Source organism: Nicotiana attenuata, unplaced genomic scaffold (genome assembly GCF_001879085.1).
Source record: "Nicotiana attenuata strain UT unplaced genomic scaffold, NIATTr2, whole genome shotgun sequence".
In the NCBI taxonomy this organism is placed as follows: Eukaryota; Viridiplantae; Streptophyta; class Magnoliopsida; order Solanales; family Solanaceae; genus Nicotiana; species Nicotiana attenuata.
This window is the reverse complement of record NW_017674311.1, coordinates 43,560-59,990: the sequence shown is the minus strand read 5'-3', so window position 1 is coordinate 59,990 and position 16,431 is coordinate 43,560. Positions and strand designations below refer to the sequence as shown.

Genomic DNA, 16,431 nt, shown 5'->3' with positions numbered 1-16,431 from the left:
CCCCTCCCCCCATGCTCTCTTCAATTCTTCTCTAATCTAAACATGGCTTTCCCAAGCATAGCATAGATAGTAAATAGAACCTAACTGATGGCCAGACAATTAAGCAATTAATCACAGAATTGAAGAAACAACCATATATTAGTGAATTATTTTAACGTTAAACAACAATATTCATGGCTAAATCACAATCCCAGAACAATGGCTTTTTAGCCACTCATGATACTAGCAAACAATTTAAATAATTGAAAATACTAGAAAAGATGAAGAAATCTGAGATGTTCTTGCTCCCGAATGTTTCTTGTGTGTATTCCCTCTCCAAAGTGGCGTCTCCCCTTCACAAATAAGTTTAGTCTTGCTTTTATACGTATTTGGTAGGTTTAGGGCCGAAATAACCGTGTCCGGGGCGAAATTGAAGAAACTTCGCGTCACTGGCGCCCTGGAGCGCCAGGCGCCCTCCACGGCGCTGTAAAATTTTACATTCTGTTTCTGGCGCCACAGGTAGGCCTAGGCGCCACCTGTGGCGCTGAAATGTCCAACTTTCCTGTTTTTGTCTGTTTTGGCTCTAATTTTGCACAATCCGCCCCCTATTGCTCCCGGATCATTCCTACACATAAAAACACATCAAATTAACATAAATCAACGCATTTCACATCCTAAATCCACGAAACAAAAGTAAGATATGAGGCGATATATATAAAAATATATATACTTTAAACAAACATCAGTTAGCTAACGATTTTGTTCTGGTTTTGTAAGTTTTTTTCATGGTGATGATGAATAAATTTTTTCTTTCACCAGAAAAGACTTGACAATCATGTAACTAAGAAACATTAAGATAAAATTCCATTATATTAGCCAAATGCGTTCGAAGAACCAGCAAATACATACCTCCACTATAAAGAAATGGAATTCACTGATATATATCATCCTTATAAGTTATAATGTTATAAGATTGTAAGCCGAGCTAGCTGAACCAGAATTAATAGAGGTTAAATAACAAATCTTAAATTTCAAACAAATTAAACTAAAAAGTCTTACATGTTACTAATAACTTGTAAATAACCACTGGTCAATTATAAATCAAATTAGTATTCGTACTAGTGAAAAAGAATGTAAATTGTAGTTGAAATGATTGCTTTGTTTCAAAAAAGATAAAATTCAAAGTTGCCTTACATTGAACCCGCATAAAACCCGCAATCCACCCCGCTTTAAAAATTTTAAAAATTGTTTTAGCCCGCCCCGCCCCGCACCCGCATAAGAGTAAACCCGCTCCGCCCCGCATCAAACAAAACCCGCACCCGCACAGCCGCATTGTCATCCTTACTAGGCCACCTAACACTTTATCGTTATTCAAATAGTATGCCTTTTTGCTCTCTTTTTTTCTTAAACGTCCAAACGATACACATTGTATGCATTTGAGGTGTGCAATTGGTGAGGCAGCGAGTTTTAACTTACATCTAGCACTTTTTTGACTAAAATTACTTTGTCCAACATACAATTTGGTTTAAGTTCATCACTCAATTGATTCCCAACTTAATTCATATAAATCTTTTTACGAGTTGAAAGAATTATCTTTCAATGAACTAAAATTAGAATTCTAGCTGTCATGCAGCCAACAGGAGCTTAATAATAGTACTACTTGCCAACTTGTCCAAAAGTCCAATCGAAATAGCTGTTCCCAAGTATATATGGACAAGAAAATGAAGCTGTGGTCTGTGAATCTCGAAAGAGATTAGTGAAAGGAGAAAACAAGCAAATAATAAATTGGACACTTTAGGTATTCTCGTGAATACCATTTAGAGATTAGTCAATATTTATTTTATCTTGCAGTCCCAAAAAGTGGCTATCTGGTGTCATTTCTATGATTATGTTGGGAGGCCTGACAAGTGATTGTTATTCGTAGCCCGATTCCTAATTCAAGTTATCTCTCAAGCAGATTTCCCATCTACTTATAGCCCGTTTGGCCAAGCTTCTTTTTGGCCAAAGTGCATTTTTTTTTGCCAAAAGCACTTTTGAGAAAAAATTGAGGTGTTTGGCCAAGCTTTTGGAAGGAAAAAAAGTGCTTTTGAGGAGAAGCAGAAGCAGTTTTGAAGAAGCAGAAAAAAGTAGCTTCTCTCCAAAAGCACTTTTTTGAGAAGCACTTTTGAGAAAAATACACTTAGAAGCAGTTTTTTAAAGCTTGGCCAAACACTAATTGCTGTTTAGAAATGTTTTTCAAACTAATTAGCCGAACACAAACTGCTTCTCACCAAAAGTACTTTTGAGAAAAGCACTTTTGAAAAAAAGCACTTCTCAAAATAAGGAACCAAATGACTCTAGCTATTCTTGAATTCGCATTTAATACTAGTATGTATTGACCATTAAGATATATAAAATCTAGTTTTCTTTGGAGAAAAAAAAAAGAATCAGTCCACTTAGATTCTAACTATATTACACAAATACTTTCCATTAATAAACATGAAAATTTATCAAAGCCAAATTCAACACTACGACAACAGAGCTTCCCAGTGAAAACAATTTTCAATTCCTTTGAATCTTGACTTGCTCTAATATGGATTTCTGGTGAAGCTGGTTACTCTGTTGTAACTCCATATAGTCCTTGTATTTCATTGGTATATAAGCTGGAGGGCTATTCTCACTTTGTACCAACGGAGAAGCAGGACTTACAACTGCATCAAGTGATGGACCATGAGCAACAGCTACTGATATCCTTGGACTTGTGTTGTTCACCACCACCCTATGTATATTGCTCTTGTACTTTCCATTGCTGAAAATGTAGACAAATATTCATAATTAGCTATTGAATCTCTTACATAAAGGGTGTGCGAAAACCTTAAAAGACAGATAATATGAGCCGCAGAAAGTATTAAACAAAGCGATTTACCTCAAGATGATCACCACTATTGACCAATAGAGAGTTGGGAAGGGCATTGACAGGAATCCATTTGCCTTGATGTTGAACTTGGAGTCCTCCAACTTGGTTTTGAATAATAAGAGTTAATAGGCCATGATGTGAATGGGGTGGCATTCCAAGTGCAAGTTCAGGCTGTGGACAACGTGGGTATAAATTTGCAATGAAAACCTGAAACCCAGATTTCATATCTAGGGCTTTGTCCAAAAAACACTCTTCCAATCCTAGGCCTTGTGATATTCCGGAAAGTAATTTTTTTGCGACTTCCCGAGTTTTCTCACAATACTCCGACGCAATATCACTATAAAAGATAAAAATGATAAATAACTTACTATAACAGGTATAAACAAACACTAGACATATGTCATATACAATGTCAGTATAAAAAGGCAGCCTGGTGCGCTAAGTTTCCGCTACGTGCGCGGCCCGGAAAGAGCTTTCTGCAAGAGGCTGTTTTCACGGCTCGAACCTATGACCAGAAGGTCACATGACAGTAACTTTACCAGTTACGCCAAGGCTCCCCTCCCTTACACCGTTAGTATATATAACTTAAATACATTTAAAATTTTCTTAGAGAGCAAAATGTACCTGTAACCTTTGGGTTTGGTAGGGAAGTGAAATTGAGGATGCAGAAAGACCTTAAGATAGTCTATCCAAAAGAAGGCTTTTTCCTTAGAGGTATTGAAGCTGGTTCCACACCTTATAGGATCCAACACATGCTTTCCTTCAATTTCTTTCTTCTCTTCCTCTGCTAAGTTGAAAAATCCTTGTGTTCCATCAATTACTTCCTTAATCAAACTCTCTGGTATGCCATGGTTCACAACCTGCACCACCCATAATATCATATAAGTTTTAAAAAAAAATATTTTTAATATTCTGATGCTCGACAAAGACAACAGCAACAAACTCAGTGAAGTCGCACATGTGGAACTTTGGGAGGATAGTGTATACGTAGTCCTTACGCCTAATTAAACGGCCACACCCTTTCCCTTTCTCATATAATAAAAGAATATCTAGGAAAATATGGCATAATATTCAAGTGTACCATGAAAAATCCCCAGTCTTGGCAAGCTTTGCCGAGGTTGTCGATAGCTTCAGAGCGTTGTTGAGGATCAGTGGAAGTGAGTAAGGAAAAATCAATAGTAGGAATGGAGTAAGAATCAAGATCAGGATCAGATGCAGGGGAATCAGAGGGATTAATAGTAGAGTTAACATAAGTAGAAGGGATAGAGTTGAGATTAGGGGATTCTGAGAGTATTTTTACAGTACTTGCTGGTTGAATTGGAGCCATTTGTAGTGTGTGTGTGTGTGAAATTTTGAGATAATCAAATGGCTTGGTGCGAAAGAAGATGCGTATTTCCTTTCTTTATAAACAGAACAGCAACTTTATTTTCATTTGCCATTTACATTTTCTGTTTCATTATTTTTGTCTGCTTGTGATCTTTATCTATGATTGATTTTTGTACTTCATATATCTAATTAATTTATCGAATTTTGAAAGTTAGCTTATTTTGGTTCAGAAACACAGCTGTTGAGAATACTATAGTATACTATCTCTTTCCTTTCTAATGGTATATTTAGCGTATTTTTAGTTAAAAGATCTATCGAGGTTATTAAGCAAATTTTATGGGTGGTCACTCAACTTTATTCATTACGCAAAAGTTAATTTCCTTTTTGTTACATAGAAATCATCCAAGTCTATGTTTATCACCTAAAAATCACTTTTTTTTCTTGTGTTAAACAAAAGTCATTTTACTTTGTTCTATTTATCACAAAAGTCACCTTGCCAAATTTTATAGTATTTTTACTCGAAAAGTCTATTATGCCTTTGACATTATAAATCCTCTCATTTATATAATACCTTGTATATTACTCCTATATACTATATAGTATATTTTTACCTAGGTGTTTTACTTATAATTAAATTACAACAACACCAATAACAATAACAACATACCCAATATTATTCCATACCGGGGATTTACTTATAATTAAAATAATTTTTAATTATTTATTTATTATTTTAAATATATCCATACATTTAAATTTTTCCTGACACTCAATTTGTTCGATCATATTAAAACATGAACATATTATAAATATAAAAATAATAAAAATATTTATTTTTTAATATTTACTTGAAGTAATGACAAAAAGATTTGTTTAACAAAAATGATAGTTTTTTATAATCTATAAAAAAAATTAAGAAGTATCAAAGATATTTGTTTTTAATATTAATATTTTTAAAGCTTTATCTATTAATATTGTTTATTTGAAAGTATTAATCTAATGTGTCATTGTGCTAAATGCGGGTATTTTATTTATTGAATTAATGAGTATGGCTTGTTTTGTAAATCAATAAGCTTTCATTTTATAATTTTCATTAAAAAAAATTCATTAAGCTTGATTAAGAACATAGACTTGAGATTTGTTCATGGTAATATTACAGACCAATTTAATAATTCTAATTATATATTTTTAAGAAAAAAATTAAATCTACGAATTATAAAAATAATAAATAAAATAATAGCAAGTTATTTTAATTATAAGTAAAATACCTGGGTAAAAGTATATTATATAGCATATAATATAGAAGGTATTACATAAATGTGATGATTTATAATGTCAAGGGCATAATAGACTTTTCCGGTAAAAGATTTGTAAAATCTAGTCAAGTGATTATTGTGACAAGTAACTAGAGTATAATAAAATAATTTTTGTGTAACAAAAGAAAGAAAAGTAACTTTTGGATAATAAATATAAAGTTGAATGACTATTACGTAACAAATAAAAGAAAAGTAACTTTTGGGTAACGAGCACAAAGTTGAATGATCACCCATGAAATTTACTCAATATTTTTGTCACGACCCAGAATTTCCACCGTCGGGACCGTGATGGCGCCTAACATTTCACTTGCTAGGCAAGCCAACGATAGATCTCATTAAGCCAAATTCTTAAGTTTTTCAGTGATAAACATCAAATAAGCCATAACAAGGTAAAAAGAAAAGTGCGAAAAACCATAATAACTTTAATACTTATACACAACTACCCACAATTTGGTGTCACAATCCACGAACTACTAATATTTAGCTACAAGTAGAGTATCGGAAGGAAATACAACTATTTTTGATACAAATCAAACAGTAAAGGAAATGCATAGAAGGGGACGCCAGGGACTGCGAACAACATGACTACCTTGGGTCTCCAAACAGATCAAGCCAGCAGCTAGACTCAGCGTCAACTCGGTCCGGTACCAAAATATTCACAGAAAGTGCAGCGTGCAGTATTAGTACAACCGACCCCATGTACTGTTAATGTCGAGTCTAACCTCGGCGAAGTAGTGACGAGGCTAAGACAAGACACATTCATAAACCTGAACAGTTAAATAATATACGAGCACAATAACAACTAATAGAAGCTGAACAGATAATAACGGGAGGGGAAACATGCTGAGGGGAGTGCAAGATAAAGAAAACTGTAACAGTAAAGAAACCACAACAGACAATATGCTTTGCACCAATGAAAGTATTAAACACAGTAAAGACAAGTGCACGGCATCACCCTTCGTGCTTTTACTCTCAACCTCACCATAATAATTAACAGAAACGGCACAACATCACTCTTCGTGCATTAACTCTCATCCTCACCATATAAACAAAAGAAACGGCACGGCATCACCCTTCGTGCATTAACACTCACATATCATGGCACTGCATCAACCTTCGTGCATTAACTCTCAACTCACAAAATATTGCACGGCACCACCCTTCGTACTTTAACACTCTCTCTCACCAAAACAATGAACAATAACAATAGAGAGATAGAAATATCAAAAACCAATATTACTTCAACATTTAGTTCCACAATACCAACCTCAACTTTGAGTCAATACTCAATCAATACCAAATTCCGTTAAACATGATAAGAGTTGCTCAACATAACGAATAGCTAGTCTAAGCATGAACAATATGATCAAAGAATACAACAGTTACATGCATAAGGCTAACTCCCATGCTATGACTTGACAACAACGCATAGGTGCTCTTCACCTCACCTATACGTTGTACTCAACATCCAAACACGTAGCAAATAGGCAAATAATACCTAATCCCTCAACCCAAGGTTAACCACGACACTTACATCGCTCTAATGGCCAAACTCACAGCTCAATCACAGCTTTTCCCTTCACACAAGCCTCCGGACCAATAGAATCTAGCAATTTATCAACCAAATGATGCAAATAAAGCCTTATGATCTACCCACGATTACAAAGAATTCAATTTAGGCCATCTTTGAAAAAGTCAACAAAAGTCAACACCCGGTCCCTCTTGGTCCAAACCTAAAATTCGGATAAAAATCCGATTACCCATTCACCCCTGAGCCCGGATATATAATTGGTTTTGGAATCCGACCTTAATTTGAGGTCTAAATCTCCAAATTTCGAAATCCCTAGTTTCTACCCAAAAACCCCCAATTTTGACCATGAAAACCATAGATTTTTGGTTGAATCTTAAAAAAAATAGTGAAAGATTAAAGAAATTAGTTTAAGATCACTTACCAATGATTTGGGGAAAAAAAGTTCTTTGGAAAATCGCCTCTTGTAGTTTAGGTTTTGAAATTTTAGGAAATGAATAAAAAATTCCGTCTAAGTCATCTTTTGTTCAGCTGCAGGTATCGCATTTGCGAATGAACAATATTTTCGCAATTGCCATAAAAGGTTCGAAATTACGAATGAACAGTGTTTTCGCAATTCCATAAAAGGTTCGCAATTGCGAAAGAACAGTGTACCAACCAGCAAAATCCAAACTTCTCCGAAATGATCCGAAACCACCCGAAATTCATCCGGAACCTCCTGGACACAAACAACATATGAATTTCAATCATAAAACGTGCTACGGACCTGCTCGCACTCAAAACACTGAAAAGAGGTCGTCTTAACCCGATATTGACCATGGTCAAACTCCCAAATTTCTTAACTTTACTAGTCTCTCAATCAAAGATCCAAAAATACACCCAAGCCCCCTGGGACTCCATACCAAAAGTGCACACCAGTCTAAAAACATAGTACGAACTTTCTCCCGTGATCAAATCACCAAAATAACACCTAAAACTACGAATTGAACACCAAATCAAATGAAATTTTTAAGAAAGCTTTGAAATCTCTATTTTTATCACCGGACGTCCGAATCACGCCAAACCCACTCCGTTTCCCACCAAATTTCACAGATAAGTCAAAAATATTATATTTGACCTGTACCGGGATCCAGAATCAAAACACGGACCCGATACCAACGAGATCAAACATCAATAATTTCTTAAAAATAAATAAATTTTCAGACTTTCAATTTTCAGTAAAAATTCATAACTCGGGCTAGGGACCTCCGAATCCGATTCCGGGAATATTCCTATGTGCTATATTTCGATACAGACCCACCGGACTTTCAAAACACGAGCCCAGATCCGTTTACAAAAGTGTTGACCGAAGTCAACTCGAATGACATAAAAGCTTTCAACATAAAAGCTTCCCGGAAACACGTCCGGACTGTGCATACAAAGTGAGGAGGGATAAAATGAGGTTTTAAGGTCTGGGAACACAGAATTTGGTTTTAATTCATAAGATGACCTATCGGGTCATCACATTCTCCACCTCTAAAACAATCATTCGTCCTCGAACGGACATAGAAAAGTACCTGGACTGGTGAAAAGGTGGGAATATTTGCTCCGCATATCGGACTCGGACTCCCAGGTAATTGCCTCAACATGCTGACCTCTCCACTGCACTCGAACTAAAGGATAACTCTTCGATCTCAACTGACGAACCTGCCAGTTTAGAATAGCTACCGGCTCCTCCTCATAGGTCAAATTCATGTCCAGCTGGACCATGCTGAAGTCTAACACATGAGACGGATCTCCGTGATATTTTCGAAGCATGGACACATGGAATACCGGATGAACTGCTGATAAACTGGGTGGCAATGCGAGCTTGTAAGCCACCTCACCCACTCTATGGAGAATCTCAAAAGGCCCGATGTACCTAGGGCTCAATTTTCTCCTCTTCCCAAATCTCATTACACCCTTCGTGGGTGACACATGGAGCAACACTCTCTTTCTCCAACCATGAATGCAACATCATGATCCTTACGGTCGGCATAACTCTTCTGGCTGGATTGAGTTAAGCGAAGTCTATCCCCAATGATCTTAACCTTATCCAAGGCATCCTATACTAAATCTGTACCCAATAAGCGAGCCTCCCCCGGCTCAAACCATCCAACAGGCGATGGACACCGTTTACCATCTGAATGCTCGACTGGTAGATGTTGTTGTAAGCAAACTCCGCAAGTGGAAAGAACTGATCCCAAGAGCCTCCAAAGTCAATAACACAGGCGCGGAGCATATCCTCCAATATCTAAATAGTGCGCTCGAATTTTCCGTATGTTTGAGGATGAAATGTTGTGCTCAACTCAACCTGCTTGCCCAGCGCACGATGTACTGCCCTCCAGAAATGCAAGGTGAACTGCGTACCTCGATCAGAAATGATAGACACAGGCACATCGTGAAGACGAACAATCTCGCGGATATAAATCTCTGCCAACTGCTCTGAAGAATAGGAAACTGCCACAGGAATGAAATGCGCTGACTTGGTCAGCCTGTCCACAATGACCCAAACTGCGTCGAACTTCCTCTGAGTCCGTGGGAGTCCAACAACGAAATCCATAGTGATACACTCCCACTTCCACTTAGGAATCTCTATCTTCTTAAGCAAACCACCAGGTCTCTGATGCTCGTACTTTACTTGCTGGCAATTTAGACACCGAGCTAAGTATGCAACTATATCCTTCTTCATCCTCCTCCACCAATAATGCTTTTGCAAGTCCTGATACATCTTGGCGGTGCCCGGATGAATAGAATATCGGGAACTGTGGGCCTTCTCTAGAATCAACACATGAAGTCCATCCACATTAGGCACGCAAATACGACTCTGCATTCTAAAAACTCCATAATCTCTAACAGTAACCTGCTTGGCACCACCGTGTCGCACTGTGTCTCTAAGGACAAGAAAATGAGGGTCTTCATACTGCCGATCTCTGATGCACTCAAACAAGGAAGACCGAGCAACTGTACAAGCTACAACCTCATGAGCTGATTGGCCAAGTCCTGAACTTCCAATGCAAGCGGTCTCTCACAAACTGGAATATACGCAAGGCCGCCCATACTAGTTGACTTTCTACTCAAAGAATCAGCCACCACATTGGCCTTCCTGGGATGATACACGATGGTGATATAATAGTCTTTCAGTAGCTCTAACCACCTCGTCTATCTCAATTGAGCTCCTTTTGCTTGAATAAATACTGCAAGCTCCGATGATCCGCGAACACTTCACATGACACGTCGTAAAGATAGTACCTCCATATATTCAGCGCAAGAACAATGGCTGCCAGCTCTAGATCATGAACAGGGTAATTCTTCTCGTCGATCTTCAGATGCTGTGAAGTATATGCAATTACCTTGCCACCCTGCATCAATACCGCACCAAGTCCAATACGAGATGTATCACAATATACTGTATAAGGCCCTGAACCTGTGGGCAACACCAATACCGGCGCCGTAGTCAAAGCGGTCTTGAGCTTCTAAAAGCTCGCCTCACACTCGTCTGACCATCTGAGCGGGGCACCCTTCTGGGTCGACCTGGTCAACGGGGCCGCTATAGATGAAAGCCCCTCCACAAATCGACGGTAATAACCCGCCATCCTAAGAAACTTTGGATCTCTATAGCTGATGTGGGTCTAGGCCAGTTCTTGACTGCCTCAATCTTCTTAGGATCCACTTGAATACCCTCTGCCGACACGAGTGCCCAAGAAAGAGATTGAGCTCAATCGAAACTCACATTTTGAAAACTTAGCATATAACTGGCTGTCTCTCAGAGTTTGAAGAACGATCCGAAAATGCTGCTCATGTTCCTCTCGACTGCCGAAGTAGATCAAGATATCATCAATAAACACAATACAAAATAATCCAAGTAGGGTTTGAAAACCCGGTTCATCAAATCCATAAATGCCACTGGGGAATTTGTCAGCCCAAAATGACATCACTAGAAACTCATAATGCCCATACCGAGTCCGAAAAGCCGTCTTAGGGACATCAGATGCCTTAATCCCCAACTGATGATAGCTAGACCTCAAATCGATCTTTGAACACACCTTGGCATCCTAAAGCTGATCAAATAAGTCATCAATCCTTGGCAATGGATACTTATTCTTGATGGTGACCTTGTTCAATTACCGATAATCTATGCACATCCTCATCGATCCATCCTTCTTCTTCACAAACAACACGGGTACATCCCAGGGCGAGACACTCGGTCTGGTGAAGCCCTTATCAAGAAAATCTTGCAACTGCTCCATCAATTCTTTCAACTCTGGTGGGGCCATACGGTATGGCAGAATAGAAATGGGTTGAGTGTTCAGAGCCAAATTGATGCAGAAGTCAATATCTCTGTCGGGTGGCTTCCCCGGTAGATCTGTAGGAAACACCTCAGAAAACTCATGGACAACAGGCACAGAATTCATAGAAGGAACCTCCGCAGTAGAATCGCGGACATAAGCCAAATAAGCTAGACACCCTTTCTTGATCATATGCCGAGACTTCACATAAGAGATAACCCTGCTAGTAGAATGGCCTGGATTCCCTCTCCACTCCAATCGAGGCAACCCCGACAAGGCTAAGGTCACTGTCTTGGCGTGACAGTTCAATATAGCATGATAAGGTGACAGCCAATCCATCTCCAAAATGACATCAAAATCGACCATATCGAGAAGTAGGAGACCAACACGAGTCTCAAGACTCCCAATGGTAACCACACACGAACGATAAACACGATCTACAATGATAGCATCTCCTACAGGGGTGGGCACATACGCGGGAGCACTCAAAGAATCACGAGGCACAACAAAATATGAAGCAAAATAGGATGATACATACGAATAAGTAGATCCCAGATCAAATAGTACTGAGGCATCCCTATTGCAAACTAAAACCGTACCTGTAATAACCCCGTCAGATGACTCAACCTCAGGCTTGGCTGGAAAGACATAGCATCGGGGCTGGGCCCCACCACTCTGAACTATATCTCGAGGACGGGCCCTGTCTGGCTGGCCTCCACCTCTAATGCCTCGACCTCCACCTCTAGCTGTCTGACCCCTACCTCTAGCTGGCTGAGCGGGCGGTGAAGCACCTGGTGTCGGAACCATGGCACGAGAACCCTGATGCTAAGAACTGGTCGATGCTCGAGGGAAAAACCTAGCAGTATGCCTCGGATCACCACAAGTTTAACAAGACCTCGGCTGGCGTGACTGCTGACCCTGAAACTGACCCTGTCGGCCTAAGTAACCACCCTGAAAAATCTAGAGCAGAGGTACACTAATAGAAGCTGGTGGTGCACTATAGGCTAGCTGATAAGAATAATGCATATGAGGGCCACGACCACCTGAAGCACCGTGAGAAGCCTGGAGTGCTGAATGAAACGGCCTGGGAGGATGGCCTCTACGAAAAGTACCCCTGCCTCCAGATGAGAGACCACTGAATCCACTAGAATGACGAGGTCTCTTGTCAGATCCTGACCACTCCCCTGAGTTCAAACCATCTCGACTCGCCTGGCAACATTGGTAGCCATCTGAAAAAAAATCTCACTCCCAGTCTCCTTAGCTATCTGCAACTTGATAGGCTGAGTAAGTCCCTTAATAAACCTCCTCATGCTCTCTCTCTCGGTAGGAAGTAGAAGAATAGCATGATGGGACAGGTCCACAAATCTAGTCTCGTACTGAGTAACAAACATAGAGCCCTACTGAAGACGCTAGAACTGCCTCCGATAGTCCTCTCTCTGAGTGATAGGAAAGAACTTCTCGAGGAATAGTTGAGAGAATTGGTCCCAAGTAAGAGCAGGCGGCCCAGCTTGTCTGGTTAACATATAATCCCTCCACCATCTCTTGGCAGAACCCGTCAAATGGAATGCAGCAAAGTCGACCCCATTGGTCTCCACTATCCCCATGTTCCCTAACACCTCATGACAACTGTCCAAATAGTCTTGGGGATCCTCTGAAGATGCACCACTAAAGTGAACTGGGAAAAGCTTGGTAAACCTATCCAATATCACAAAGCCTCAGAAGACATAGCTGATCCATCACTGGTCTATTCCGCAACACCTGGCTGAACTACCCCAACGGGCTGAGCTGTTGGAGTTTGAAACTGAGGAGTCATTTGCTCGGGAGTGTGAGTAGCGGGAGTCTGTGCTCCTCCCCCATCCTGAGAGACGGCTGGTGCTATAGGAATTGTGCCGGTCTGGGCCACACTCTCCATGAGGCCCACTAGACGGACCAAAGCATCCTGGAGTACCGGGGTGGCGATGAACCCCTTTGGGACCTGAGCTAGTCCTGCTGGAATGGTCTGGGCTGGAGCCTCCTTGTAAAACTACACCTGAGGCTCCGCCGCTGGTGCTGCTACTCGAGATCTACGCTGAGCCCTACCCCTACCTCAGCCTTGGCCTCGTCCTCTGCCCCTCGTAGGAGCTGCTGCTGGGGGCTCTGGCTGCTGCTCAGTTGAAGATGTGGTACGTGTTCTCGCCATCTGTGAAAGAACAAGAGTAGAAGAGTTCGATGAGTATTGAGAGAGAAAAATCGCACGATAGAGAAGAATAGAAGTGAAATTGTTCCTAAACTCTGTAGCCTCTTAGAGATAAGTAGCGAATTGTGAGACCTAGGCAACCTAGTGCTCTGATACCAACTTGTCATGACCTGAAATCCCATTATCGGGACCGTGATGGTGCCTAACATTTCACTTGCTAGACAAGCCAACGATAGACATCATTAAGCCAAATTCTTAAGTTTTTCAGTGATAAACATCAAATAAGCCATAACAAGGTAAAAAGAAAAGTGCGGAAATCCATAACAACTTTAATACTTATACACAACTACCCAAAATCTGGTGTCATAATCCACGAACTACTAAGATTTAAGGTGTCTGAAGGAGATACAACTGTTTTCGATACAAATGAAACAGTAAAGGAAATGCATAGAAGGGGACGCCAGGGCCTGGGGACGCCAACAGGACTACCTTGGGTCTCCAAACAGATCAAGCCAACAGCTAAACTCAGGGTCAACTCGGTCCGGTACCAAAATCTGCATAGAAAGAGTAGAATGCAGTATCAGTACAACCGACCCCATGTATTGGTAAGTGTCGAGTCTAACCTCGACGAAGTAGTGACAAGTCTAAACACATTCATAAACCTGAACAGTTAAACAATATACGAGCACAATAACAACTAATAGAAGCTGAGCAGATATTAACGGGAGGGGAAACATGCTGTGGGGAGTATAAGATAAAGAAAACTGTAACAGTAAAGAAACCACAGCAGACAATATGCTTTGCACCAATGAAAGTGTTAAACACAGTAAAGACTAGTGCACGACATCACCTTCATGCTTTTACTCTCAACCTCACCATAATAATTAATTGAAACAACACGGCATCACCCTTCGTGCATTAACTCTCACCCTCACCATATAAACAAAAGAAACGGTATGGCATCACCCTTCGTGCATTAACACTCACATATCATGGCACGGCATTATCCTTCGTGCATTAAGTCTCACTCACAAATATTGCAGGGCATCACCCTTCGTGCTTTAACACTATCCCTCACCAAAACAATGAACAATAACAACAGAGAAATAGAAATATCAAGAACAAGTCTTACTTCAACATTTAGTTCCACAATACCAACCTCAAGTTTTGTCAATACTCAATCAATACCAAATTCCGTAAAACATGATAAGAGTTGCTCAACATAACGAATAGCTAGTCTAAGCATGAACAATATGATCAAAGAGTACAAGAGTTACAAGAATAAGACTCACTCGCATGCTATGACTCGGCAACAACACATAGGTGCTCGTCACCTCACCTATACGTTGTACTCAACATCCAAACACGTAGCAAATAGGAAAATAATACCTAATCCCTCAAGCCAAGGTTAACCGCGATACTTACCTTGCTCCAACGGCCAAACTCACAACTCAATCATAACTTTTCCCTTCACACAAGCCTCCGGACCAATAGAATCTAGCAATTTACCAACCAATCGATTCAAATAAAGCCTTATGATCTACCCATGATTGCAAAGAATTTAATTTAGGCTATTTTTGAAAAAGTCAACAAAAGTCAACACCCGGGCCCGCTTGGTCCAAACCCGAAATTCGGATCAAAACCCGATTACCCATTCACCCGAGCCCGTATATATAGTTGGTTTTGGAATCCGACCTCAATATGAGGTCTACCCCAAATTTCAAAATTCCTAATTTCTACCCAAAATCCCCAATTTTTTATTATGAAAACTTAGATGTTTGGTTGAATCTTAAGAAAAAATAGTGAAAGATTGAAAGAAATTAGTTTAAGATCACTTACCAATGATTTGGGGAAGAAAAGTTCTTCGGAAAATCGCCTCTTGTGATTTAGGTTTTGAAAATTTGGGAAATGAATCAAAAATCCCGTCTAAGTCATCTTTTGTCCAGCTGCTAGTATCGCATTTGCGAATGAACAATTTTTTTGCAATTGCCATAAAAGGTTCGCAATTGCGAATGAACAATGTTTTCGCAATTGTCATAAAAGGTTCGCAATTGCGAATGAACAGTGTCGCACCAGAAACCAGCAAAATCCGAACTTCTACGTAATGATCCAAAACCACCCCGAAACTCATCCGGAACCTTCCGGACACAAATCATATATGAATTTCAATCATAAAACACGCTACGGACCTGATCACGCACTCAAAACATTGAAAAGAGGTCGTCTTAACTCGATATTGACCATGGTCAAACTCCCAGATTTCTTAACTTTACTAGTCTCTCAATCAAAGATCCAAAAATACACCCAAGCCCCTCGGGCTCCAAACCAAAAGTGCACACCAGTCTAAAAACATCATACGAACTTTCTCGCGCGATAAAAAACGCCAAAATAACATCTAGAACTATGAATTGAACACCAAATCAAATAAAATTTTCAAGAAAGCTTTGAAATCTCTATTTTTACCACCGGACGTCTGAATCACGTCAAACCGACTCCGTTTCCCACCAAATTTCACAGATAAGTTAAAAATATTATATTGGACCTGTACCGGGCTCCGTAACCAAAATATGGACCCGATACCAACGAGATCAAACATCAATAATTTCTTAAAAACAAATAAATTTTCAGACTTTCAATTTTCAACAAAAATTTATAACTCGGGCTAGGGACCTCCGTATCCGATTCCGGGCATACGCCTAGTTCCCATATTTTGATATGGACCCACCGGGACTATCAAAACATGAGTCCGAGTCGGTTTACCAAAAATGTTGACCGAAGTCAACTCAAATGAGGTTTTAAAGCAAAATTCCTTATTTTTATCAACTTTCAACATAAAAGCTTTCTGGAAACACGTTCGGACTGCGCACACAAATCAAGGAGGGATAAAATGAGATTTTTAAGGC

The 16,431-nt window shown here is 39.8% G+C and overlaps 1 protein-coding gene and 1 long non-coding RNA gene across 2 annotated transcripts; one reads left to right on the top strand and one right to left on the bottom strand.

Annotated features, from left to right (window-relative positions):
* Positions 1–912: 912 nt before the first annotated feature.
* On the top strand, positions 913–1,024 carry LOC109218389. The gene is made up of 2 exons (XR_002066760.1): positions 913–943; positions 989–1,024. It is a non-coding gene; the product is annotated as an uncharacterized LOC109218389 (long non-coding RNA).
* Positions 1,025–2,366: 1,342 nt separating this feature from the next.
* LOC109218390 (protein DMR6-LIKE OXYGENASE 2-like) lies at positions 2,367–4,282 on the bottom strand. The gene is made up of 4 exons (XM_019382753.1): positions 3,957–4,282; positions 3,500–3,735; positions 2,885–3,212; positions 2,367–2,767 (listed from the first exon to the last, which is right to left on the bottom strand). The coding sequence occupies exons 1-4, from the start codon at positions 4,200–4,202 to the stop codon at positions 2,738–2,740; spliced, it is 840 nt and encodes a 279-aa protein (XP_019238298.1). The 5' UTR covers positions 4,203–4,282; the 3' UTR covers positions 2,367–2,737.
* Positions 4,283–16,431: the final 12,149 nt, after the last annotated feature.